This window comes from Chlamydomonas reinhardtii, chromosome 10, assembly GCF_000002595.2.
Source record: "Chlamydomonas reinhardtii strain CC-503 cw92 mt+ chromosome 10, whole genome shotgun sequence".
In the NCBI taxonomy this organism is placed as follows: domain Eukaryota; kingdom Viridiplantae; phylum Chlorophyta; class Chlorophyceae; order Chlamydomonadales; family Chlamydomonadaceae; genus Chlamydomonas; species Chlamydomonas reinhardtii.
Window position 1 is genome coordinate 6,398,447 of NC_057013.1, and position 24,600 is coordinate 6,423,046.

The 24,600-nt window shown below is 62.8% G+C and overlaps 6 protein-coding genes across 6 annotated transcripts in view; 4 read left to right on the forward strand and 2 right to left on the reverse strand.

Moving 5' to 3' along the window:
• Positions 1 to 2,001, forward strand: part of CHLRE_10g465726v5 (uncharacterized protein) — a 3,575-nt gene extending 1,574 nt beyond the window's left edge. The window contains exon 4 of the mRNA XM_043067248.1: positions 184 to 2,001. Coding sequence (XP_042920645.1) covers positions 184 to 317 — 134 coding nt within the window. The 3' untranslated portion in view covers positions 318 to 2,001. The remainder of the gene's footprint in view (positions 1 to 183) is intronic.
• CHLRE_10g465750v5 (uncharacterized protein) lies at positions 1,967 to 6,988 on the forward strand. Its single transcript, XM_043067249.1, has 12 exons — positions 1,967 to 2,185; positions 2,278 to 2,501; positions 2,618 to 2,749; positions 3,023 to 3,058; positions 3,244 to 3,418; positions 3,699 to 3,913; positions 4,249 to 4,518; positions 4,740 to 4,946; positions 5,257 to 5,457; positions 5,733 to 5,843; positions 6,061 to 6,167; positions 6,427 to 6,988. Exons 2-12 carry the CDS (start codon positions 2,454 to 2,456, stop codon positions 6,671 to 6,673), a joined length of 1,749 nt encoding a protein of 582 aa, XP_042920646.1. The 5' UTR covers positions 1,967 to 2,185; positions 2,278 to 2,453; the 3' UTR covers positions 6,674 to 6,988.
• A 148-nt stretch (positions 6,989 to 7,136) lies between these two features.
• Positions 7,137 to 7,758, forward strand: CHLRE_10g465757v5 (uncharacterized protein). The gene has a single exon (XM_043067250.1). It carries the CDS (start codon positions 7,202 to 7,204, stop codon positions 7,673 to 7,675), a length of 474 nt encoding a protein of 157 aa, XP_042920647.1. The 5' UTR covers positions 7,137 to 7,201; the 3' UTR covers positions 7,676 to 7,758.
• Positions 7,759 to 7,761: 3 nt separating this feature from the next.
• Positions 7,762 to 9,966, reverse strand: CHLRE_10g465763v5 (uncharacterized protein). Its single transcript, XM_001698582.2, has 5 exons — positions 9,581 to 9,966; positions 9,138 to 9,500; positions 8,909 to 9,019; positions 8,616 to 8,793; positions 7,762 to 8,327 (listed from the first exon to the last, which is right to left on the reverse strand). The coding sequence occupies exons 1-4, from the start codon at positions 9,599 to 9,601 to the stop codon at positions 8,671 to 8,673; spliced, it is 618 nt and encodes a 205-aa protein (XP_001698634.2). The 5' UTR covers positions 9,602 to 9,966; the 3' UTR covers positions 7,762 to 8,327; positions 8,616 to 8,670.
• A 2,660-nt stretch (positions 9,967 to 12,626) lies between these two features.
• On the forward strand, positions 12,627 to 22,758 carry CHLRE_10g465793v5 (uncharacterized protein). Its single transcript, XM_043067251.1, has 8 exons — positions 12,627 to 13,027; positions 14,053 to 14,353; positions 14,498 to 14,969; positions 15,303 to 15,776; positions 16,015 to 17,818; positions 18,016 to 19,361; positions 20,756 to 20,912; positions 21,437 to 22,758. Exons 1-8 carry the CDS (start codon positions 12,973 to 12,975, stop codon positions 21,484 to 21,486), a joined length of 4,659 nt encoding a protein of 1,552 aa, XP_042920648.1. The 5' UTR covers positions 12,627 to 12,972; the 3' UTR covers positions 21,487 to 22,758.
• A 56-nt stretch (positions 22,759 to 22,814) lies between these two features.
• CHLRE_10g465822v5 (uncharacterized protein) lies at positions 22,815 to 24,556 on the reverse strand. Its single transcript, XM_043067252.1, has 5 exons — positions 24,368 to 24,556; positions 24,259 to 24,285; positions 24,089 to 24,182; positions 23,841 to 23,963; positions 22,815 to 23,621 (listed from the first exon to the last, which is right to left on the reverse strand). The coding sequence occupies exons 1-5, from the start codon at positions 24,382 to 24,384 to the stop codon at positions 23,379 to 23,381; spliced, it is 504 nt and encodes a 167-aa protein (XP_042920649.1). The 5' UTR covers positions 24,385 to 24,556; the 3' UTR covers positions 22,815 to 23,378.
• Between the last annotated feature and the right edge of the window lie 44 nt (positions 24,557 to 24,600).

Genomic DNA, 24,600 nt, shown 5'->3' on the forward strand with positions numbered 1-24,600 from the left:
CACGCGCGCCCCTCACCATTTGCCCCAAACTGAAATGCCCATGCCCATGCCCATCAGGGTGCACATGTTGCACTTGCTCACATGTTCGCTCCCTTGGGCTCCTTGCCGGCTTGCTGTCTGCCTACCTGTCCGCCACAGGGTGACCGGCGGCGGTCACGCTGACCAGCTTTCCGCTCGCGGCAGACAAGACCATCACGGGCTTACAGCAGTCTGGCATTCCCGTGGTCGCCGCGGGTCGTCTCGACGATGAGGCGGACGAGGCGATCGGCTCGTATGCAGGCAGGTCACGGCACCGGCCCTCGTTACCTACTACTTGATGGCTTGCACGCGTCACGGGATATTAGCAGCAATCATGAGAAATACTTGCTAGTAATGGCTAGAAAATCTGGAATTAGGCATGAGGTCTGGATACCACTGCGTGCCGGTGTGACAACTTCAGTATGACCTGTCCACGCACTCCATCCTGCGCTGAGCCTCCATACCGTAACACCACGCTTGCACACGTGCGCGTACCTAGGGGCTTTCCCCGACTGCAGCGCCGTTGCTGCAGTACGGGAACGCCCCTTACGCGCACGTGTGCAAGCGCGGTGTTCCGGTATGGAGGCTCAGCGCAGGATGGAGTGGACAGGTCATACTGAAGATGTCACACCGGCATGCAGTGGTATCCAGGACCTCATGCCCACCTTCTAGCTATTACTACCGCTACCATCACGTGACGCGCGCAAGTCGTCAAGTAGTAGCTAGCGAAGGGCCGCCGCAACCTGCCTGAGTACGAGCCGATCGCCTCGTCCGCCACATCGTTGGGCCGGCAAACGCGACCCGCGGCGACCAGGGGATGCCGACGGACTGCTGAAAGCCAGTGATGGTCTTGTCTGCCGCGAGCGGAAAGCTGATCAGCGTCCCCGTAATGGGGGTTGTGGCTGCTGGGTGGATGCATGCTGCATTGCTGCATGCACGGCGTCCTGCGTGGTATTGGTGGTGGCGTCGGAATTGGGGTGGCGCGCCCGGCTGCTGGCCAAAACAAGCCGTCGCCTGCCGTGCGTTGTACAGCACCAACTACCGTAATAGCGGGCTACGTACCGTATTCGGCGCTGGTGCATTGCCACGACCAATGCTGGTGCATTGCCACGACCGATTCTGGTGCATTGCTACGACCAGTGTGGAACTGTGGACGCAATGCATGGACGCGGTGACCCCACCGTCCACTGGGCAGTAAAACACGCCGCGTACGATACAGTGTAGTAGTAACGCGCTGTGAAGACTGCTGCCTACGTAACGCCCTGGTAGTTGGTACGCGCTGAGTACTCGCACTCGACATGCCCTGCTTTTATATGTGAAGAACTGAAGGGTAGTGACGCGCGTGATCTTTCATATCATCAACTCATCAAGGGAGAGTAAACTAGCTAAGCGGTCGGTGTTCAGTTTTTGATTGAGGCGCGGTTGATAACCACAGTGGCAACTGGGGACGGCAAGGAGGTGGCGAATTGGCGAGGGCAAAAGGGAGGGCGCACCTCCGGACAAGCAACCCGTTGATCATCATTGCTTGGTACGCTACCTGCTGTATGTGTGCCGGCACGTGGTCCGGTCAGTAGCAGCCCCATGGATTGATGGTGCACACGTGCGTGTGCCGGACATGCATGTACGCTAGCTGGATGGCTGTGCGTGCGTACGTGTGTGCACTCCTCGGGCACTGACAGAGTGAGGCAGTGGCTGGTGATGACATGCCGTGCGTGGTGTGTGGTGGCTCGATTTTGCGAGGGCTTTCAAAGTGTCTTCAGTTTCGTGTACACCTATCCTACGCATGAAATGAATGTGCATACTAGTGCTAAAGCTGTCGGTAGTGCCAGCTACCGATGCAGGATGTATGTGTTGACCAAGAATGGGTGGGCGGTGCATGCGGAATGCTCATGCTCATGCACAATCGCCGAGCACCGGCTTATGGTGTTTCGAAGAGCAGCAATCCCACCCTCACTGATGTCATAATTAGCACCTTTATGAATGCTTCGTTCTTATTTGTGCAACCGGGTTCCAGGGTGGGCTTCAGGGCGCACCTCCTGTCAAGCTGGCTCGCTACCACTAGCCTTGAATCAACGAAGCTGCACAATGCGGGCACTCGTCGCAAAAAAACTCACTGAAAGCACTCCAAGCCGACCTAAATTTGCGCTTCAAGCGCACATCACGGGCGGTAAGGCCCCTTGAGCTTCATCGCAATGCGTTACTGAGCTGGCATTTGATATTGCGCGGCTTTCGGGACCGGCCGGCTCGTCGACCGCGCAGGAATCCGGAAACTGGACCAGATGGATTTGGAGCTCGCAGTGAAGGGTGAACCTTCCGATGGTTTCTTATGGGTCGTCAAAGCCCCAGACGGCCGCACCGACCTGTACCTCGACGCTGGCATTGCTGTGGCGAGCATCCAGTCGTGGGCAAAGCTGCGCTGCCGGAAATTCGGTTTAATGAAGACGAGCGCATTGCCGACACTGTGGATATCGGGGCTAATCAAGGTGCGTTTGCTTGTTGAAGCACCCTGGTTGTGTCGCGTCGCGTTGTCAAAAGCAGCGAACCGGCGGACTCGCGGCACAGACCCGCCTTTTTATACGTGATGATGTCATGATCGTAGACCGGCAAGTCCTACACGCTGCGCGAGGTGGTGCCGGCGGTGCTGGCCGAAACGCTGCGCCAGCAACCGCCAGGCCACCCCCTGGAGGGCATGGCAGTGCTGCAGCTGAACGGCGTGGCGCTGACACGCCAGGTAGGTAGGCTGCTGCCTGCGATCTTTTGCTATTGGAATGTAGTGCGCCACGGAAGGCGCTAGGGCTGATCCGTGTGTTATGGAAGTGCGACGAGAGTGTCGTTGGATACAAGGAGTTGCTGTTATGTGAACTTCCTTGCGGAATCGCCTTCCCTGAACTATTTATGGCCGTGATGCGTCCACATGTCTTCAGCCGTGCATACCACCGTCCCCGCAGCGCATACCGCATATGTGCCCATCCATCAATGAGAGTGCAAACCCAACTTCCTCCAGGCCGGCGCCACCGGAGTCCTGTACGACATGCTGCTGGTGGGCGGGTCATTGTAACGAGCATGTCCTTATGGTATGAGGCTCGTCTCAGACTGCGTGCGTGCGTAAGAGTGGATGTGGGTGGGGTAACGTGTGATGGCAGCAGGTACCCGTATTAAAACTTACGCTTCACCCTCACATCCGTTGACCTCCTTCACCACTGTGCACGACCTATGTACCCGCAGGCGGTGGTGGACTGGGCGACACGGGCGGGGGTGCCGGTGGAGGAGGGCACATGGCGCTGGGTGCGCCAGGTCCTGGACAGCGGCCCGGACGCGCCGGGCGCGCAGACACGGGCGGGCAGGGCCGTGGTGGAGATGTTCACGAGCGGCTTCCAGGCGCCCGTGCTGGTGCTGCTGGGTGCGTCAGTGTGCCGCCGGGGCGTTGGGAGCAACCAATCGTGGGTGTTGGCAGTATTGGCAATGACTCAGGCCTGGGCACGGTTGCGGTCGGACGGCTTTTTGCCGGCTGTTGCCTTCACGCACAGCCACCGTATGTATACCGGCCCGCGGCGTATGCTTCCTTACTCCCGGCGTGGGTACGGCGTGCCCGCGCTTGTCGGGCTGTCCCTTCAAATGCAATCCGCATCCTTACTCCCCCACCTTTCTTCACGCTCCTCGCTTTGTATATACCCATGCAGACGAGGTGCAGGCCCTGCTGCAGCCCACAGACGCGCGCGGCGACCTGGACGCCTCGGGCGCGGCCTTCATTCGCGACGGCGTGCTGCGCCAGGTCCTGGTGAACAGCGCTGACCACGTGCTGTGGGCCGTCACCGGCAGCAGCATGTCGGCGGCCTGGGGGGCGCTGGCGGCCATGCCAGTGAACGGCACTGCACCGCTGATGCAGACCTGGCCGGTGAGCAGTCAGGTCGTGAATTGAGGAGCGCGGCAATGCCCTGTCTGCAGGGCCGCGAACGTACGCACCGCTCAAACGTGTGCGCACCAGGCGTTTGGCCTCATCAACGGTGGTTACTTGCATGTAGACCCTGTCGGGTTGGAGCATCCAGCACGTGTCACCATCCAGCAGCGGCAACCCCCCTACCTGCTTACCTGCCTACCTGCTTTTGTGCGCTGTGGGTGCCGTGGGGTGCTGGTCCGAGCTGGATGCATACCGGTACGGACGAAGGGCTCTGTACGACTTATGTACCACCGCGCTCTTGTGTACCGCTCGCGTGCGTGCGTTGGCCGCAGGTGCACCTGCCGTCAGCCTTCCCTCCCGCCCTGATGCATGAGCTGGCCAACGACATGGCTCAGCGGCATATGCGCGAGCAGGGCCAGGACACCCACACAGGCGTCGATGGCGACGACATGGAGCGGCTGCTGGAGTGGAGCGAGGGTTCGCCAGCGCTGTTCGCGACGATGTTGGAGGCTTGGCTGGCACGCAGCTCGATGCCCGAGAACGCGCTGGTGGACGTGGGCATGTTTGTGTCCTGGTTCATGCAGACAAAGATGCTGGAGGAGGTGGGTGTGAAGCAAGCGGAAGAGGATGTATGTACGTGCGTCGATCAGTCCACGGTTGCTCGGCATGCGTTTGACACCCAGGTACAGTGTCGTTCATGTTTCCGCACGTACGTGGGGCTGCTGCGGTGGTTCCGCCCCACCCGAACACCCCAGCACCTCCACCAGTCGCAACCAATGGCTCTCCCCTTCGCCCCTTCGCCACCACCCGCCGGGGCATTTAGGGCCTGAAAGAGTGGAAGCTGGGCCTGGCGGGTCTGACGGACGCGCAGCGCGGCGACGTGCTGGACCTGGCGTCCCCGACGCTCGGGGTGCAGGTGGACGACTTGATGGACATGGGCCTATGGCGCTTCCTGCAGCCACACCTGCTACAGACCCAGCAGGGGGCGCGCTACTACCTCAAGAACGCCAGCCAGCGGCAGCTCCTGAGGGTGCGTGCGTGCGTGCGTGCGTTGCCTTTGTATGTTACGCATGGGCCACCGCTAGCCTGCAAGTCACACCGCCCCCACGCACCTACGAGCCACCTTCGCGCACTGCCCCCACGGGTCCGTCCCAGTCCACTGCGCAAGGCTGCTTAGTGTGCAGAATACGTTCTTTGCCAGTCCTGCAGCTCTCCTCTTTTGATTTCTCTCGGGGCCACTGCAGACCCTGCCCTGGCAAACGGCGGTGCCCCCTGTATCAGTGCCCCAAGTAATAGGAGCCTTGCCATATACACGCACGTCCTCCCGTCCACGTCTGCAGGCTATCATAGACCGTGGCGGCAAGCTGCGCACGAACTGGACTGGCATCAGTGGGGGCCTGACGCTGATCCAGCTGGACTGGGGCTGGCTGCTGGTGCAGCTGGGCGAGGTGGCGGACTACCTGCTCGGACTGCGGCCCAGGCGCAAGGGCGCTGTCCCCGAGCGCATCAGCGGTGTTGATCAGTTCACAGTCATGCTGCAGGTGAGCGGCATGTCGGCGGGCGGGCGGTGTGGCGTACCGTACATGTCGGTGGCGGTGTGGCTTGCCGTGTCAAGCCGTGTACGGGCTGACAGGCGGCCGGCTCATGTGTACGTATGCATGTGTGGCAGCCTGCGCTGTCTGCTGTTGGATGACGGCGGCTATGACGTGTTGGGACAGCAGCAGCAGCATTGCTGCCGCTGACTTGCCGCATTATACTGCTTAATGCAAAGCGCCCAGTACCCTTGTACTTGCTTTGATGTCGTGCCATGTGCAAGAGCCTGGCGGAGAAGATTGGGGCGCAGCTGCCTGTGGTCGCGGCTGGGGAGTCGGACAACACCACCGGCAGCCTGGCCAGCCGCTGGGAGGCGCTGGGCGCTTTCTCTCAGGCAAGCAGGGCGTTGAGGAATGGCTGGAGGGGGGGCAGAGGAGTCCAGGGCCGTGCACGAGCGCTGGTAGCTTACAGCGGGTAGCTGGGGCATGCAGGTCCCGCAATAGTTTGCACGGGCGCTGCAGATGGCACCAGAGTGGTTTTGCGCAAAGGAACTCATTGCTTGCCCAAGCTATGTATTTACCCGGCGGTGGCGTTTTGTGTGATGGTTATAGGCGCTTCGCTCGCCTGCCAACACGGCGGCCTGTCACTGGTACGAGAGCGAGGGGAGGGCGAAGAAGAAACTGCAATGCAACCTCGACTTCCTAGTGTTCTTCCTATGGTGGGTGTGGGGCTGACTGGGCAACTCGCCGGTAGGGATGACCGCATGCATCGGGGTGCGGACGGCAATGCACTGTGTCATACATGCGTGCGGGACGAGGATGTGGGACGAGGGCGATGGATGTGGAGGGGTTGGCAGGCGGCAGCCGCTGCCCCTCCTGCTGTGTTTACGTGTCTGTCTGCTGTGGACGAGGGGTAAAGGCAAGCAGTTGAAGTCGCACGCACCTGTCGGCACGCGCTCCACCCAAACAACCCCTCAGGCTCTGCCGCAACGTGCTGGCGCACCAGAAGCCGTGGGACGGGCCGGCGGTAATGGTTGTGGTGATGGCGCTGCCGCGCCTGCTGGGCATGCCCGCGGGGGAGCTGGCGGAGGTCGTACGCTGCGGCATGGGTGGCCTGGCGCCCGCCACCATCAAGGAGGCCAAGGCCGCGGCGGACCAGGACCAAGACGGCGACGGTGGGCAGGGCAACAGCAGTGGCGCCGGTGGTGGCATGTCCTGCTATTGAGGCATTGTTATGTTTTGGTGGTCCACAGAGCCACAGAGTGTGGTGCAGCCGTCCATATTGACCCATTGCCAACAAGAAAACCTGTCTCTTCAGTAGTTGCACTTTTTTGAGTACATGGGGAAAATTCGAGAAGTGCCTTCGCACGTCCATGGCCAATTGACTTTCGCGAGGTTGCCCAAAAAGCAAGCCATGGCTTTGCGCAGTATAACTTCTGTACATAGTAAATGTGCTACAAAGACACAGCAGACGGCGAGCCGTCATAAAGAGCCTGTCACCGTTGTCCATTTCTGTAGCGGCTCGCTCTCACACCTCTTTCTTCCTGGTCCGGGCGCGTCTGAACCAGCCATGGCACCGACGTGGCGCCGAGACGAAGCTGAGAAGGCGGAGGAGGAGAAAGGTGGGGGAGCTATGACCCGCCAGCGCCCGTCCGCTCATCACAGCCCCTCCGCAGCCGCTCACAATCTGCATGCTGCCAAGCTGTCGCAAGACTGGTAGAGGGGCGCACAACATGTCGAGGCTTTGCGTTGCATGGCATCTGGTCACGCATCTGCTTTTGCGGGCGCGGGCGCCGGCCCTGCGGGCGGGGCCGCCGCCGCGCAAGCCGCGGGCGCGGTGGCTGCGGCGGCGGCACAGGGCGCCGGCCCTGGGGGCGGGGCCGCCGCCGCGCAAGCCGCGGGCGCGGCGGCTGTGGCGGCGGCACAGGGCGCTGGCCCTGCGGGCGGGGCCGCCGCCGCGCAAGCCTGGACCGCCCTCGTTGACTACGTCAACACCCAGCGTGCGTCGAAAAGGGCCGCAGAGCTGTTGCTGCGGGAGGTCAAGGGGGCGCAGGCCACATACAAGAAGGCCAGCATGCGGCACATGGAATGGGCCGCGGAGATTCTCGCAGGCCTTGAGGCACGCCGCGATCAGCTGGGGGCGCAGGTGCAGCAACTGATGCAGGTGCAGCCGTTGACGCAAGAGGACACACAGCGGCTTGCTGTAACACGGGCCTGCCCGACTTAGTGCAGGGTTCGTGTCGGCAAGCTTAGTACGCTAAGCGACGCTTCCGCTGGCATCACGATATGCCCAATAACATATTAAGTAGTGTAGATTCGCTATGATTACAGAGCGTAGTATTTGGACCTCGCGCTACGCGCATGATCCATCTCTGTACGGGCCTTGCCGAGCCCGCGTTAAGTACCAATCGGTCGGGCCGCTTTGAGGACACTTATTAACTTAAGGTCGTGGGGATCATATTCCCACCGGTTTCATTCATGTATTCGAGTTCCTCTTGGGGGATAACCAAGCTAGTCTACAGTCTAGGCGTGCTCTCCCTCGGCGGCCAGAAGGCCCGCAAGATTCCTGAGGTAAGCTCGCTCGGTTATGATCACAAGTAACTAGAGCCGGCGTTACACTTGCGTCCTTGCGCTGGGAACAGCATCACGCACGTCTGTTCACGCTGACCCCCAGCCCCTCCTTCACGCCGATCTATGTGCCCCTTGACAGCACGTCCATGGCCCGCCTTCCTGGGCTGCTGCCCACCCTGGCAAGGCGCCATGGCGAGGTCTTCACCGGTGCAGGCGCGGGCGCCGTGGCACCCTCCTCGTTTGTCCAGGCCGTGTTTGGCGGCGGGGGCATGCAGTCGTCTGCCACGCTGACTGCCGTCAGCTGGGGCCTGTTCCAGGAGCGGAGCATGTCTACATAAGTCTTACATGGAGGAGGAAGGCCTGATGGTGCTCTCAACTCTTTCAACAAGGAGGTGGCTGCCTTAGGGAGGCAGGAAAAGGGCTGAGCCCTCCCCTCCCGGGTCGTTATCAACCCAGCCACCTTGACGCGGGTGCCTACTAAGCACACGCCTCTATGTTGGGGGCCTTTGGCATCCCCGCAAATCCGGACGTGGCTGGTTGGGTGGGGTGCACAGTCCGTGCTAACCCGCAGCTAACAAACTAGTCACGTCACTCACCGCCAATCGACACGTGCACCCTCAGCCCCACGCCCTGCTAGCGCCGTTCAGGCTCTCAGCCCGGCCACACCGCCGGTGGCGGCCATGGTGGCCGCTGCAGCTTGGTCGGCCGCTCGAAGCCCATCAGCTTCAGCAGGAGGAGCACACGGATCACGTTGGTGGCAGAAACGTCGCGGTTCTGGGGATGGGGAACGGGGAGGAAGAAGAGAGCGCACATGAGCTGTCCCAACCGTCAACCTGTCAATCAATCCGTCCCCAGTGCCCAGCCGTCCCTGCACATGCACAGTCCTCACCCAGGTCGTCAAGCAGTCGTTGCAGACTTTGACCGACCAGGGCCGCTGCCCCTCCTTCAGCCCCCCAAGCCGCTTGATGGCCATCTCCTGACATCCGCAGTTGTAGCAGGTCTGCATGGTCAGGAGGGTGGGAGGGAGGGGGGCCACACAAGGGCTTCCGCTAAAGCCAGGCATTAACCCAGCAGCCCACCCACAAACCAGCAATTGCAATCCCACTCAACCCACCCACCTTGGAGGTCTTGTATTCATTGATGATGAACACATGCTTGGTGTAGCGCTCACGGAGCAGCTTGATGAGCCGCCCTGTTGGTGCGCGCCCGCCCCTGACAGAGATGGGGGAGCCGCCCTTCCCTCCCTGGAAGGCCCACAAACCCCACCCCACCACCACCTCCTCCTTGGGCCTGCCACCCGTGAGCTGCTTGGCGACCTGGTGGAGCGCGTGGTCGCGCTGGATGAACGCAGCCCAGCGCTTTCGGCAGAAGGCGGAGAAGTGGTAGTGCCACAGCACGTGCACCGTGCCCCGGGGGCCGGCCCCGCCGCCTCCGCCTGCCCCGCCGCCTCCGCCTGCCCCGCCGCCTGCCCTGCCGCCCCACTGGCAAAGAGGTAGCGCAGGCGCTCTTCAAACCGGGCCATCAACGCGGTCGCCGCCGTGGGGATCCCGCCGACGTACACCTGCAGGGCTGGCACGCACATACTATGTCCTACAAATAAATACTTGATCAATATATCCAATGATCTCAGCGATGCACAGTACCTCGCGTCCGCAGGCAAGCTTGCTGGTGGTGCATTTAGCTCACTCGCTGCGCTTCAGGGGAACCGTCCTCGAGATAATACAGATCACTTCGATCTATCTAATGAAGGTGATGCATTACGCATATGCACCTTGGGGAGATTGCACAATGGGGGGCAAACCGGTCCCGTGCTTCGCATCCCTTTGGCCGGTCTTGGCGCTTGCAAAAAAGTAAAGGTGCTGGGCACCCTGGCTATTCTTTCACGTACGAGTCAACGCGTTTCATTCACCCACCCCACAAAGTGCATCTCCTTTGACCAGCATTTTCTCACAGCAAACACCCTCAAAAATAATGGCAGGCCGATGGGTAGGGTATCAGGACGCAAATAGTCAGTTACACTTGGTCGCAGCCTTGAAAGCGGGCTGGGCCAGACCCCCAAAACACGCCAGGAGGCACACTTTGGAATGGAAGAGATGAGTGGCTAAAAATCTGGCGGGCGGCGTGGCAGGCTGGCCCAACCTGCAGGCTGGACCAGGCGCTGACTGCACTGCACGTGCTGGACTTGTCTAGTGGCGGTACGCAAGGCGTGGACAGACGTGGACAGACGTGTGCACAAAATCCTACACTGGATCTAACAGGAGAGACAAGGAGCCCTGGCGGCTTGGTTAGTCTTGTTATGGGGAGAAGGAATGCACACTTCTCTTCTAATCATGTAACACATCATCATATTGTGCTATCTGGTAAGCCCACTCTTGACCCATCATAGGGTAGTGTCATGCCCTGCCCCGCTAGGCCTGGTGTTCCTCGGGCCTCCCAGCTGGAGACCCTTCTCAACTCACCATACGCTTTCACATCACACACAAAATATACTAGGGACTGGAAAAGCTGTGTCCCTCTAACACCACTGAAGGCCCAATCTTTAGCTGTCGCCGACAGAGCAGGCCATGACGGCACACTCATGGTGCAGCCGAGGCCACAAACCACAATATTATGCTACATAGTCAATGGAGAACGCCTGTCTCCCTAGCCAACCGTGTGGCATGGTCGGGTATCAGTTGAGAGCCCAAACGTCATGGCATACTGCCATTCACCTGCCATGTAGTTCTGCAGGCACAACCCCCCAACTGCCGGTTAATTATGCAACAACCAGATCAGCCTGTCCACAGAAAGAACATTCCCATTGATTCGTCCACTAGACCTCTCCTTGCATGGCCAGCAACCTGTGCCACCTGGTGCTTGCTACCAAATCGTCTGTTATGCAGCAATGCATCACGTTGTGTTTGTGCGATGCATGTCACCCAACGTGTCAAAACCCCAACCGCCCGCGTGTGTAGCCCACTCACGTGCTCAGAGTGCTAGCTCACAGTGTGGTGTGGCGGGGCAATGCTAAGTGCTTTGCCCAGCGCTGTGTCGGCACGCAGAAAGCCACTACAACCTCAACACATGTGCTTGAGAACGACACCGCACATGAAACAGTCCGAGCGCCCCCCCTGCCACCTCAGAGCACCCCACCTCACGGAGAGGCAGAGGCATGTTTGCCAACCCCCAACCCAACAGCCCAGAGCTGGAACGATTTTGGCAGCTGCTGACGGCAGAAATCGATCAGCTTGCCTACTATGGCCTTCAAGAGGTACTGCAATATCGTAGACATCAAGTCCACCACACAGGGGTATGACGCCGGTCTTCTGAAGAGGGGCAAAAACATGTCCACACCTGTTTCTCCACGCTCGCGTAGACTTAGCCTCCCTCTTTCAGGAATTAACTTATATGACATATAAGGATGCAAAAGTTTGACTCCTGTCGCATTCTGCGAGGGTGGCTGTCATCACATTTCGCGAGGCATGCTTTCGCCAGGGTCGCACTCTTAAGCCCGGGAGCATGTTTCTAGTCTCCTTGCATGTATGTTTGATGACGGCAACAATAATTGGCATCAAAGCGCGGTAACTGTGCAGACTTGAGAAGCCTGTTCACCGCGACGTCACCGAATAGGCCGCAAACAAAATGTTTGAGGTTTCTATAGTATCAAGGTGATACTTATAGAACGCTGGTAGCTGATTCGGAGGTCGGCCTGACGACCGGCAAGCGACCGTGCCCAAGCTGGGCGGAACACGCGAGCTAGACCAGTCTAGGCCGTGTCGTACGCCCGGGACCACGTTCGCCCGATCTATAGCCGGAGTTTGGGGACCGGACGACAAGGCCAAGGCAGGTAACCAGGCTGTGCCGTTTGACCCCTCTCCCAGACCGGCGTCATACCCGTGTGAGTCCACCACTTTGAATCCGAAAGCGAGGCCGGCCACGTTCAGCAGGTCGGGCTGTGCGGGTGCGTAGATGGCCCAGATCACGACCGACCAGATGCAAAGCTCCATCACTACACTGACGAACTGCGCCATCATTGCCCAGCAAGGAGAAACCGCAGGAAGCGGATAAGCGCGGCCATAAGAAGCACCGTGATGATAAGGTACTGCAAGCAATTTGGCAACGCATCATCGGTACAGGTTACAGCAATGATAGTACTCCAACGCTTGCTGAGCTCGCGTCCTCACCCAGACAAGGTCACGCGCGCGTCCAGCGCGCTCCTTTTCGAGTTGCGACTTCAGGCTCCTGATTTCATGATCCTTCTCGTCCATTTGCATAGGAATAGGCAGGGGTTCGTGAAGGGGAAGAACCTGAGGGAGAATAGTCCGCGCGGAGCGTACCGTCTTGGCGCTCGAAACTGCAGGTCCAGGGTCATCCGTGGCCGCGTTTGAACACAGGCGGTGCTTGACAGGACGCAAGAGGCTCGAAACGTTGCCGGCAACGAAGGGCTTTCGAGGATATGCGTTTCCGAATTTTGCCTTGCTAGCTAGGGAAGCCATGTGTGTCGGTTGATTATAAGTAACAACAAGTCTCCACATGTTAATTAGAACACAGGGATATGGGGGAATCGGCCGGAATCGGCCACCAGCTTCCATCATTCCATCATTCCCCTCGCGTTTAGCAAGCAGGCAGCGAGCTTGCCAAACTGTAAAGCTATCATTCCTTGGCAATATGAAAGCCCAGAGGCCTAGCAAGCACCCGAGCTCGCTCGCCCTCCGCAAGTCGCGACTGGAATTCCCATATCGCTACCCATATCGCTACCCATATCGCTACAAGCATCAATCATGTATCCCGATAGCTCGATAGCTCGTAGTCGCGCTCTCGCGGAATCCAACTTGTAAGCGGAATGGGGTGCTAAGCTCTTTCACACACGTCTGGCTGGGAGTGTGGGCTGGGCGGGCGTTGCCCTGCCAGGTTACTTGCAGCACTAGCACGCTGGGAGCGTCAAGAGTGCGCGCGTGTGCGTCCTGTGCATCTATGGGCCTTCGAGCGCGCGACCCCGCCAGAAGACAGCTACAGGCGCTGGGGGCGGGTGGGCGCAGTCCGGTGGAGGCGCAGAAGGAAGGGGGGGGGAGGGGCGCGGGGAGGGGCCACGGAGGGCGCACGGCAGCCCTCCGCTTGCAAGTTGTAATCGGCGAGAGCGCAACTGCGACGCGGCAAGACGGACCCTCGCCCCGGCCCAGGCGTCCATCTGGATTTTCCTTTCGCGTCTCAACTGTCCTGCCGCATCTCGTTTTGTTACACCAGCTCATACGTTGCCGCACCCTTACTTGTGAGCTGCATTCTCATACCGGGCCCCTCACACACATCGAGACCAGCAGTGGTTGCCGTGCTAGGTCACTCAGACAACGTCCGGTCCACACACCCACGTTGGAAGTGAGCAACTTCCTGATCCTTGGACGTTTGCAATTCAGGCGTTTGCAAAAAGCTAAAACATTTTTACGTCTGTATGCCTTTTGCGCCCTGACGATTGTGCGTGTACGACCGTTGGGCTGTGATGTAGTGCTGCCGGCCTCACAAACATGCAACGTCTGGAATCCATTAACTTTTTAATACACCTCGACTGGCTTTCAGCATGGCGTGGGTTGCCACGGCCTCTGCAACTGGATAGTGGGCCAACTGGGTACTGGCCCGCCATTCATGCGTGTGTGATGGGACAGTGTCAAGGCAGGTTGGTAAAGTCCCGTAGGGTGCAGCTAATTCCCAGAACCCAGCAGATGACAAACAATTTGCAGCGGCAGGGCAGGAGTACGCGGCCGGTTGTTACCAACCTCCAGAGCCCTCCAGAGCCCTCAGACCCCTCCAGAGCCCTCCAGGGCCCTCCAGAGCCCTTCAGAGCCCTTCAGAGGCCTGTGCAGATCCCTCCAGAGGCTGAGCGGCCCTGAAACACCTCTGTCAGAAATGCCACCCTCCATGCAGCAGGAAGCCGCTTTCCAGCTCTGGCTGCCTGTGAAGCAGCTGCAGGAGGACCTGAGCCCAGATGCCTACCGTAAATTCAGGAAGGGCGTAAAATAAATCCTCAACATTGGGCACGCACACACGCAAGCGTGGCGACAGGTCAGAATATTGCAGTGCTCGGCTGCTTTGTGCGAGGGGCTGACACAACGGGCGTGCAATTGGATCTGGATCGGCTTACTGCTTTCATGAACAAGCTGGTTGCCGCCTCGCAGTCGCTGACCCTTCCTGCCAGGATCCGCATCACTAAGTCAGCCGACGGGGCCTTTAACTTTGGGCTTGGCAACGTTTACCTGCACCAGATGATCCCCACGTCTCCGACTGTCGCAACCTGGGTGCTTGGGCGCAACCTGACCAACACCCCCAACACTGCAAACACAGCATTCAAGGCTGGCATGGACATGCCCCAGAGCTGCCCCAGAGCTCTTACTACCCCGACAGTGTTAGCTATCCCAAGCGCGTCTAGACTATTGCACTGCAGAACGGATACACCACTAACCAGTACATGCTGGAGTGCCGAGCATGTTGTATGACTCTTGACAACCAGTGGGCAGAGCCAGTGGCTATGCGGCGGCACCGTGCGGCTGCTGACGGTGCTGGGCTTCACCCTCAGCCTCGAAAAGTGCCAACTCAGCCCATCACACCGCGTGCGATTCCTGGGCTTCATCGTGGACGCGCAAGAGGAGGTGTTTGAGGTGCCGCCCGAGAAGGTGGCGGCGCTAGCCACCGAAGTGGCGGAACTGCACGGAAGAGGAGGTGTCACCTACCGCGAGGTGGCGCGCGTGGCGGGCCGCATCATGGCCATGAGCCCCGCGGTCTCAACGGCACCGCTACACGCGCGTGTAGTTGGGTGTGCGGCGGCCGGCGTGATCAGCTGGGAGGAAGCCGTGGGCGACCCGCGGGCGTTCCTGCAGCGCGCCGAGTTGTTTGTGCGCCTGCTGCGCACCAGCAACGGCAAGGCCTGGTGGCCGCGTAAGCCAGCGCTGCAGCTGCAAGCCGCCGGCGACGCATCCGACAAGGCGTGCTGCTGCCCGGGGAGGAACTGGGTTACTGGGCCCAGGCGACGCGAGCCGCATGCGCATTCCCTTCAGCCAGAGCGAGTTGGCGCTCACGGCAGCCAACCAGTTCTCCAGCACGGAGCGCGAGCTGCAGCAGACCATTATTCACGTAGTGGGCTGGCTGGCGCAGGGCGGCCGCGGGCTGCTGAAAGGGCGGCTACTGCAGTACCAGACAGACAGCCAAGCCGCAGAGGCGTGCGTGCTGGGCATGAAGGGCCGTGGCCGCTAGACCGGGCCGCCGGGCCGGTAGACACGCTGCTGGAGACGTGCGCTTGCTTGAGCGCGGAAGTGCAGCTCGCCTGGTTCCCGCGCTCGGCACCTACCCAGCAGGAGGCGGACGCCCTATCCAAATACGAAGACAGCACGCAGTGGAGTCTCAACCAGCAGTTGTTCGAATCGCTGTGGCGCGAGCCCTGCTTAGCGCTGCGCGGGCCAGGGCCGCACAGCCCGGTCATGGACGTGTTTGCAGACAAGCAAACCACCAAGGTGCCGGGCGCCTTCTTCTCACGCTACTGGAGCCCCAACACACTGGGCGTGGACGCCTTCGCGCAGGACTGGGCTATGTGGGCGGGGGGAGGCATTCTGTACATTAACCCGCTGTTTGACGAGGTGGGGAAGGTGCTGCGCAAGGTAGCGGACGAGAAGGTAGACTGCGTGATCATCGTGCCGGTGTGGCCCAGCTACTGGGTGAGTGAGCTACGCCAGCTGCCCGTGCAAGCCAAGCGGAGGCTGCCGCACCGGCCGGACCTGTTCGTGCCGGGCAAGCAGGTACCGGGCAACCCCCGACCTAAGGCACCACGCTATGCCGTAGAAGCTCTGTACATCATATGGTCTCCGCGTCCCATAAGCGGGACGTGCACGCATACAGTTCAGACTTTGGTTCAGACTTTGGTTCAGACTTTGGCTCCGACTTTGTTTCAGACCGACTTGTAACATGAACGTGAAACGCCGCAAAGGCCCGTTGGTTGAGGCCTTGAGAGTACCTACGCCTCGACCTGTGTTACAGCACCTCGAGGCGCACGCCGGTGACTGGGTCGTGAAAACATTTCGGGCAATTTACTCGGGCGACAAGTCGCTCGCCTTCTTCCTAGAGAATCGGCAGGCGGTGGTGAATGGCCTCATTAGTCTGCTGTGGGAGCCGTTGCTGCTGGCGGCGGCGGCGGCCGGCGTGGATGGGCCGGCGCAACGCCTCGGCATCCCGGTGACTAGCCGCGGTGGCGGGGGCGGTGCCGCAGCGGCGGTGGTGTGCATCCAGTTCGATGCCACCTTCCCGTGCGAGCTGGAGCCTAAGCTGTCGGAGCTGTTGGACGAGGGCGGCGGCGTGGTGGCTCCCGCCGCCGGTGATATCCCCAGCCTTCGCTGGGAGGCTGAGGCGCAGTACTCGGAGGCGGGGCCCCCCAAGGGCAAGCGGTGGCTGCGCGTGAGCGGCCTGCCCCACGGACTGCCCGAGGGACTGCAGCGGGACCTCGTGCAGCACCTCTTGAGTACCCCAGTAGAGGAGATTAAGCGGGACGTGTTCTCATACCAGTTCTCGCAGCCCGTGCTGCAGAGTGGGCAAGTGCTGGTGAAGGTGGGCGACACCGCGCGCCTGCCATCGGCCGACGACGCTTTCGCGGTGGGACTGGGCAGGTGGGGGCGTCAGGTGATCTTCCAGCGGGAGGACATCGATCGGTACCTCGCGCAGGCGGCCCGGGGGGCCCAGGTGCGCCGGGTGCGCCGCCCGCCGCCTGCCCCGGCTGCCGCCCGAGCGGCGGCCACGGCGGCTCCGGACGCGGCGGCCACGGCGGCCGCGGCTGCGGCCGCGGCTGCGGCTGCGACCGTGAGGGCGACCGCGGCGGCGGAGGCCGCGGCGGCGGCGGTCGCCGCGGCGGTTGCCGCGGGCGCGGATGCCGCCGCTGTGGGGGTGCTGAAGGCGGCGGCGGCTGCTGCCGCAGAGGCTGTGGGCGTGGGCGTGGGCGACGGTGGCGGCCGTGGTGCCGCGGCGGGCCTTGGGCTCGACGGCCGAGGCAACGGCAACGGCAGCGGCCGCGGCCGCGACGCCCGCCCGTGGCAGCAGAAGGTCCGCGGCCGCGTGGTGTCCGCGGCTGAAGAGGCGGACGCGATGGTGGTCCGGTCGCTGGTGCAGGCGGTCTTCGCCGCGGTGATCGCGAACGCGGCCGTGGTGCCGGCGGTGGTGGTTGACCCCAACCCCTTCCGCATGCTGGTGGACCAGGACGCGATGGAGGCGATGCCTGACGACGATGAGGTGATGCCGGACCGGACGCCGACTGCGCTGGACGCTGCGGCAGCTGCGGCCCGGCGTGCGGCCCCCAAGCGGAGCCGGGAGCAGGCGCAGGCGGCGGCCGCGGCGGGCGAGGCGGCGCTGGCGCTGGCCATCCGGGAGAGCAAGGCGGCCAAACAGGCCTTGGCGACGGCGGCGGCGGTGCGAGCCGCCGCAACAGCCGCGGCGGCGGCGGCAGCAGCGGCCGGGGCCACGGGCACCCCGGCGGCGGCCGAGGCCGGGGCGGCCGCGGCGGTGGTCGCGACAGCAGGCGTGAGTGGCACGATGGCCGCCGTAGAGGCCACCGCTGCGGCGGGCGTGGAGCCGACCTCGCCGCCGGCCGCGCCGGTGTCAACGGCGGGCTTGGGGGGCATCGTGGGCCCGGCGGTCCTGCCCGCGGGGTGGAGCAGCGACGGTGGTGTGGGTGATGAGGGCCTGGCGGGCGGCGTCGGGCAGGGGCTGCTGGGGGATGCGGAGACAGCGCCGGATGCCAACGCGAAGCTGCTGTGTCAGGGCCGGCGGGGCGGTCCTGGCGACTTCATGGACGTTAGCTCGGTTGCCCCGCCCGGGGGCGGGCAGCAGTAATGCGGCGGCCGAAGCAGGCCGCTCCGGGGCCCCGGCCCTTGCGGGTGGGGTCGCATAACGTGCGGGGGCTGCGGAAGCGGGTGCCCCACCTGGGGTGCTCGCGCCTGCACGCCCTGCTGAGCTGCTGGGAACGGCAGCGCCTGGATGTGGTCTGTCTCCAAGAGACGCACGTTCTTGACTCGGACATCGACCTTGTCACGGCGGACCTGGCGGCAGCCGCTCAGCGGCTGCATGCACGAGAGTGGACTGCGTGGTGGGCGCCGGCCCAGAAGCCGGAGGGCCGTCGTGTTACTGGCGGTACGGCAATCCTCATTCGGTCGAGCCTCCTGCAGCAAGGCGCCATGGTGCTCGCTGGCGGCGCAGCTGCCGTGTCGGTGGCGGCTGGCGCATGGGCGGGCCGCGGTGTTAGTTTGCAGTTGCAGTGGGGTGGCCACACCTTCACGCTGACGTCAGCCTACTTTCCCCTGGCATCCACAGCGCAGCAGGCTTTCATTCGTGAGTGGGTGGGCCTTCGGGCGTCGGGCTCGGGCGAGCACCTCCTGGCAGCTGACTTCAACTTTGTGGCAGATGTGGCGCTGGACACCGTCACTGGCCGGGCGCGCAGCGACGGACCCGCAGCCGCCGCGCTGGCGGCGGCGTGCCCTGGCCTCATTGACGTGTTACGGCGGCGCCACCCGGCTCGCCGCGTGTGTACCTTCTTCCACCCCCACGGGGCGAGTCGGCTGGACCGCATTCTGTGCAGTGGCGGCCTCGAACCGCAGGTCCTGGAGTGCGGCGTCGCCGCCGGGGTGCCCTCCGACCATATGCTTGTGACGGTTGCCCTTGCGGCGTCGCCTGAAGCCGCGCCACCCGCTCGGAGCCTGCCCAGGGCCCACCTCGGTTTCCGGGACTTCAAAGACTTGGATCGTGACTACCGTGCCTGGCTGGGTACGGCCCTGGCGGCACGCCCTACTGATCCTGTTGAGCTGCTGGAGTGGTGGCCGGCCCTTAAACGGGCTGCCGCCACGTCCGCCAACCGCCTGAGCCGGGAAGCTGTTACGAGGCGTGTGGCCGCCAGCCAGCGGGAGGCGGCCGCGCTTGATGCGGCGGCCGCAGCTGCCGCCGCGGTGGAGGCTGGCGGTGATGTGCAGGTGGCGGCGCAGGCGGCCGTGCGGGCGCGGTGCGCGGCGGCGGAGGCCGCCGTGGCCGCGGCCGCCGGCGCGGCGCGACGTACGCGCCACGCGTGGCTGCGTGGCGGCGAGAAGCCCTGCCCTCTCCTCACGCGCATGCTGCGGCCGGCGGGTGGGCCGCGCGTGATTGCCAAGTTGAAACAGCCCAATGGCACCACTACATCCGACCCCACGGTCATGGGGCAGGTGATGGCGCGGTACTGGAGGGACGTCAGTGCCGCGCCGCCGCCCGCTCCGGATGCCCGCACGCAAGTCCTGGATGCGCTGCAACAGCACGGGCGCCGGTGTACAGCCGAAGAGGCGGATCAGCTGGGGCGGGTTGCGGTCTCGGCGGCGGAGGTGCGCGCGGCGCTAGCCGCTGCGCCGGCTGGGCGCGCGGCGGGCCCTGACCCATACCGGTGGAGTTATACCAACACTATGTCAGTGATTTTGCACCGGTCCTAGCGGATGTGTTTACGGCGGTGGGGGAGGGGGCTGGGGTGCCTGACGGGCTCCTGGATGGCGTGTGGTCTTTCTTCTTTAAGTCGGGCGACCCTACCGAGCCCTCTAATTATCGCCCCATCACGCTGACGGATACCGATTACCGCACCCTTGCCCGGGTGTTGTGCTTGCGACTGCAACCGGTGTTTGGGCGTGTCATAGACCCTGAGCAAACTGCGTTTCTGACGGACCGTCGCATTGCCGATAACGTCCTCTTGCTCCAACTTACTCCTGGCCTGTTGAAAGCCGCCAAAAAGGCCCCGGCTGTGGCGGCCTTCCTCGACTTTTACAAGGCGTATGATACGGTGGACCGCTCTTTTCTGCTCGCGTGTCTGGAGCGCATGGGCGTGGGGGCGGGCTTTCTTACGTGGGTGTCCCGCCTGTTAACTGATACACGTGGGGCGGCGTTGGTGAATGGACGTGTGTCAGGATGGGTGCCGTTGATGGCGGGCGTGCGGCAGGGCTGCCCGTTGGCTCCGTTGCTCTACCTCGCTGTGGCACAAGCCCTTCTGTCATGGCTACGCAGCCGGGGGCATGGTGTGCTCGCTAACCTTGCGTCGGTGCTGGCGTCCCAGTATGCGGATGATTGCACGCCGTTTCTGGAGGGGTTTCAGGCGGTGCCGGGGTTCCTGGCGGACATGGATGTGTTTCGGCGGGCGTCTGGACAACGGTTAAATATGACTAAAGTTGAACTGATGGTGATGGGGACGGTCGGCGGTGCTGGCGCCCTGCCGGCCGGCATGGCTGGCCCGCCCCTGCCCCCTGGCTGGCGTGTGGTGCCGGCGGCCAAGTCACTAGGGGTGCATTACGGGGATTGGGGCGCATGCTCCCCACCAGTTACGTTTGAGGCCGTGATGGGGGTGCTGAGCAAAATCGCGCGCATGCCCGTGTCCATGTTTGGTCGGGCGGCCGCGGCGTCGGCTTATGCTTTGGGCAAGGTCCTGTATCATTTGGAATTTGCGGGTCTTCCCCAACTGTACGTTGTGGACCGGCTGCTAGCCAGGGTGGCGGCGGTGGTGGATCGGCGACTGTCGCCGGCCCAGTTTGATGCCAGCCCACATGCACGCCCGGTTGGCCTCTCCATTGACCTTATGCAACTGCCTCCGGCGGTGGGGGGGGCGGGCCTGTTGCCGCTGGTGCCGCATGTGAAAGCGCGGCAAGCCGGTCTCGCGGTCCGGTGTGTGTTGGGTGTGTGTGGTCTGCTGCCGTACGTGCCCCCGTGGACCCGGATCGCGGCGGCGTGGCTGCGCCAGGTGCACCCGGCGGCAACGCCCCTGCGTTTCTTGGTGCGGGGGGCCGCGGACCGTGTGCTGAATAAGCCGCTCACCCCGGCGGGCAAGCCGTTTGCGCGCCTGCTGAAAGCCATGACTGCATTGCCCGCGGTGACTCTTGTGGCGCCGCCCGAGCCGGGCGCGTGGGTGAGTCATGTGCCGTTGTGGGCTAACCCGGCGCTGTGTGTGGACGGCCGCACGTGGGAATTGGCTTTCGCGGATTTGTTCGCTCTGCCGGGACTGGCGTGTGTGGGCCAGCTGGTTGCAGCGCATGACGGCCTGAACGAACTGCGGCAGGCATTGACAAGCCCTTGGGCGGAGGGCTCCCGGTCTGGTGAAGCGTGTGGGGAAATGTATGTGACTGCTGTGTGGCGGCGGGTGCTGCACTGGAGCATACGGGCGCGCCTGCCGTCGCCCCTGCCGGGGCCGGCGTCGCCTCAAGCGGCGGCCGACCGGTTTGCGGCGGCGGTGGCCCTTCTTCCCGCTGGCTGGGCTGCCGCCGCGCGTGCGGCCCAGCTGGCTCGGGGGCCTGCCGCCGCGCTGCCGCTCCCGGTGGCCGACGTCGTGAGTGCTACGGCGGAGTCGGTGCAACAGGTGGTGCGGGGGCTTGGATGGTTGCAGTGCGGGGGGCCGCCCATCCTGCTCACTGCCTACACGGTGAAGGCGGGGACCGTGCTGCAAATGGCTCCACAGTTAGCCGCCCTGAAGGCTAAGCATTTGCAATATGTGTGCGATGCGGGTGTGTCGGGGGTGGGGGCTGCCCTGGCGGCGGGGGCCTTCGTGTGCACCTTGGCCCGCTTGTGGTCGCTGAAATGGGAGAATCATCATAAGGAAGCACTGTGGCGTGTGGCCGCCAACGCTTGCTGGGCGTTTCCACGACATGCTAGCGAGCGGGCGCGAGGCGTTGCTGTTGACCCGTGTTGGGCGTGTGGGGTTGACATGCAGGATGGGGACCGGCGTCACTGGTTTTGGGACTGCACTGTTGCGCTGTCACTGCGGGAAAGTATGGGGATGGCTATGGGTTTCCTGCCGGAGGAGGCTCTAAGTGCCTTCTCTCGTGAGGAGTTGTGGTTAGTGCGCCCGCCTGCGGGGCTTGCGCCACCTGTGTGGGATGTGGTGTGTCTCGCTGCTATGTCTGCCCTGGACTTTGGTCGGCAGCGTGTGGTTATGGCCGGGTTGGCGGCGCGAGCGAAGCTGCCGTCGGCCCGGGTGCTGAGCATTGGACTTGCCGTCGTGGCTGACTTCTGGGGTTTGTGACTTTGGGTATCAGGCCAAAGGGTTGGGACGCTGTGCCGTTTGCGCATCCCTTCATATCTCGGGCTGTTGGTGACGGCATGGTTTTGCGCTTGCCGTATGACGCTGATTCCCCGCCCCCCTCGCCGTGAGAGGTTGTGCGTGGTTGGTGGCTCTGTGTGTGGGCAGGATGCACGTGTGGGCGACCGTTCTAGTACCTGGACGCTTGCGCCCTGGTTAGTGCGTGCGCTGTGCGTGTGTCCTGCGGCCTAGACGTTTCCCGGCACTCCTGTGCCTAGGCTTGTGGCGTTGAGGCACAGCGGTGGGGCTCTGGCGGGTTGAGGCTTGGCTAGGACTCACTGTGCGCGGAGTCACACGGACTTTGCCCGCGGGAGGGTTTGCAGCAAAGTCGGGGTTGGGCCCTGATAGCATGTGATGGCTCGGCGTCTTCGGGAGCTGGGACTGTCCCCTCTGTAACATCCGCATCCATATGGTGATGGGTTTAGCACAGGGCCTCGGTAACGTGAAAGAGGAAGGCACGGGAAGTGATGAAACAGAGCAGAAGGCGGTCGCGTGTGAGCTTGGAGTGCGGAGTTGTTAGCAAGGGCTAGGACTGAAGTGAGAGACGCAGACGCATCTGTACGGCTGACCCGCTGTCCGCAAAGATCAGAGCCGCCTGCAGGCGGTGTCTTGGGGTAACTGGCACGAAGCATTCTTCAGTCTTTATATGCCAAGGGAACTCGGAATCGGTAAAGCCACTCAAAGTGAACGTCAATGGGGGGGCTGTGCGCGTTCAGGGGTACACGGTGGACGTTAGCTGTTACAGTAACGCGCATTTCCGTTCCAGCACCGACCGAGCAGCGACCGACCGAGCGACTGCAGCTGCCCGTCCAATCTTCGGATGACTACTACTTTGATGACTTTCCGTTCTGCCAGCGCATTGGCGACAATGGACTTATGGAGACGCTGGACTTCGCAACCCCAAACCCCATTAACCCACTTCAAGACGCACGCGGGGACGTGGCAGTCAGGGGAGGTGCCTCCTCCTGTGGCAGTGGGGCGCGACCGATCCATACAGTGCGCGCTGGGGCCCGAACTTCACTCAGTGACAAGTGTTCCCCGGTCACGGGAAAAGGGGCTGAGCCCTTCCACAGTCTGAGGCCGAACAACCTCATCGCCCGGACATAGCCGGGGTCGGTTTCCACAGGCACATAGCCAAACCAGGTGCCTATCTAGCAATCGCGATGCCACAGCAGAGCCAACCACAGCCAGACGCAGCACAGTTGTCAACAGCCGCACTACTTGTCATGCCGCTACGCAAGCCCTGCCAGCTCCACCGCGGACCGCTACCTAGACACCGCCAGCCGGCTCCTCAGCCTGCGCGCTTGCGCCGCTTCTTGGGCGGCGCTGCGCTCTCCTCCTCCACGTGGCCTTTCCCGCCCCCTCCGCTACCAAGATGCGCGCACGCGCCCCTGCTGCTGCTGCCGCCGCCGCCGCCGCCACCGCTGCCACCGCCGCCGCCGCCGCCAGTCTGCAGCGATGCAGGTCGCTTGTGCCCCAGCAGCATCTCCACCAGCGCGTGCCGGATGTTGGTTGCGGAGTTGACGTCACGTCCCTGCACCGTCGGGAGGGTAGAGTGAGTGAGTCCCACTGAGCCCACGACTGAGCCGTCACCCAGCCATCACCCACTGAGCCCCACTGAGCTCACGACTGAGCCCCACTGAGTCCCACTGAGCCGTCACCCAGCCAGCCATCACCCACTGAGCCCCACTGAGCCGCCACCCAGCCACCCATCCATCACCCAGCCAGCCGCCCGCCCACAAAGTGGACTCACCCACACCGTCCCGCAGTGGTTGCACACTTGGACTTGGTGAGCACGTGAGCCCCCCCATGGTACGACCGCCTGCAGGCAGCGCTGCCCGTCGCCGAGCAAGCGCCGCCCGCACTTCGCACACACCTGGGGAGGGAGGGCGCAGGAGTACAGTGTGAACCTTGCTGGCTACCCGGCTACCTGTACACGAGCCCCATCCTGTCCACCCGACCACCTGTCTACTCATTCCAACCCGTCTGCTCTCATCTTGCCTGCGATGTGTAGAACTCGTCCACGTACACCACCAGGTGCGCGTACTTGTCCACCAGCAGGCGGAGCAGTGCCCGGTTTGGGCCCCGCCTCAACCTGCTGATGCAACCGCCATAGCCAGTGTTGGCGTGCCCCAGCCAACAATGACCTCCTCCTTGGGCCTTCCACCAGCCAGCTGCTGCGCCGTGTGCTCCAGCACCTGTACCCGTGGCATTGGTGTAGCGTCAGCGCAATGCAGTTGGTGTAGGTGCATCTGCTGGTCCCCTCCCCTCAACCCCCACCTTCTGCGTCCGCACATGGACAGTCAGGCGCCACCGCCGCTGGCCCCACTGCCGGTAGAAACGGAGTAGGTGCCACAGCCCGTACTGTTGCACCGGCGCAGGCGCAGACCCGGCCGCCGCCGCCGCGTCCAGGAGCGGTTTTGCAACGGGCACAAGGTGTATGTGAGGGTGCTGCAGGTGCACGACCTGACGTAAGGTAGCGGAAGGACTACAGAAGCTACGGATGAATGTAT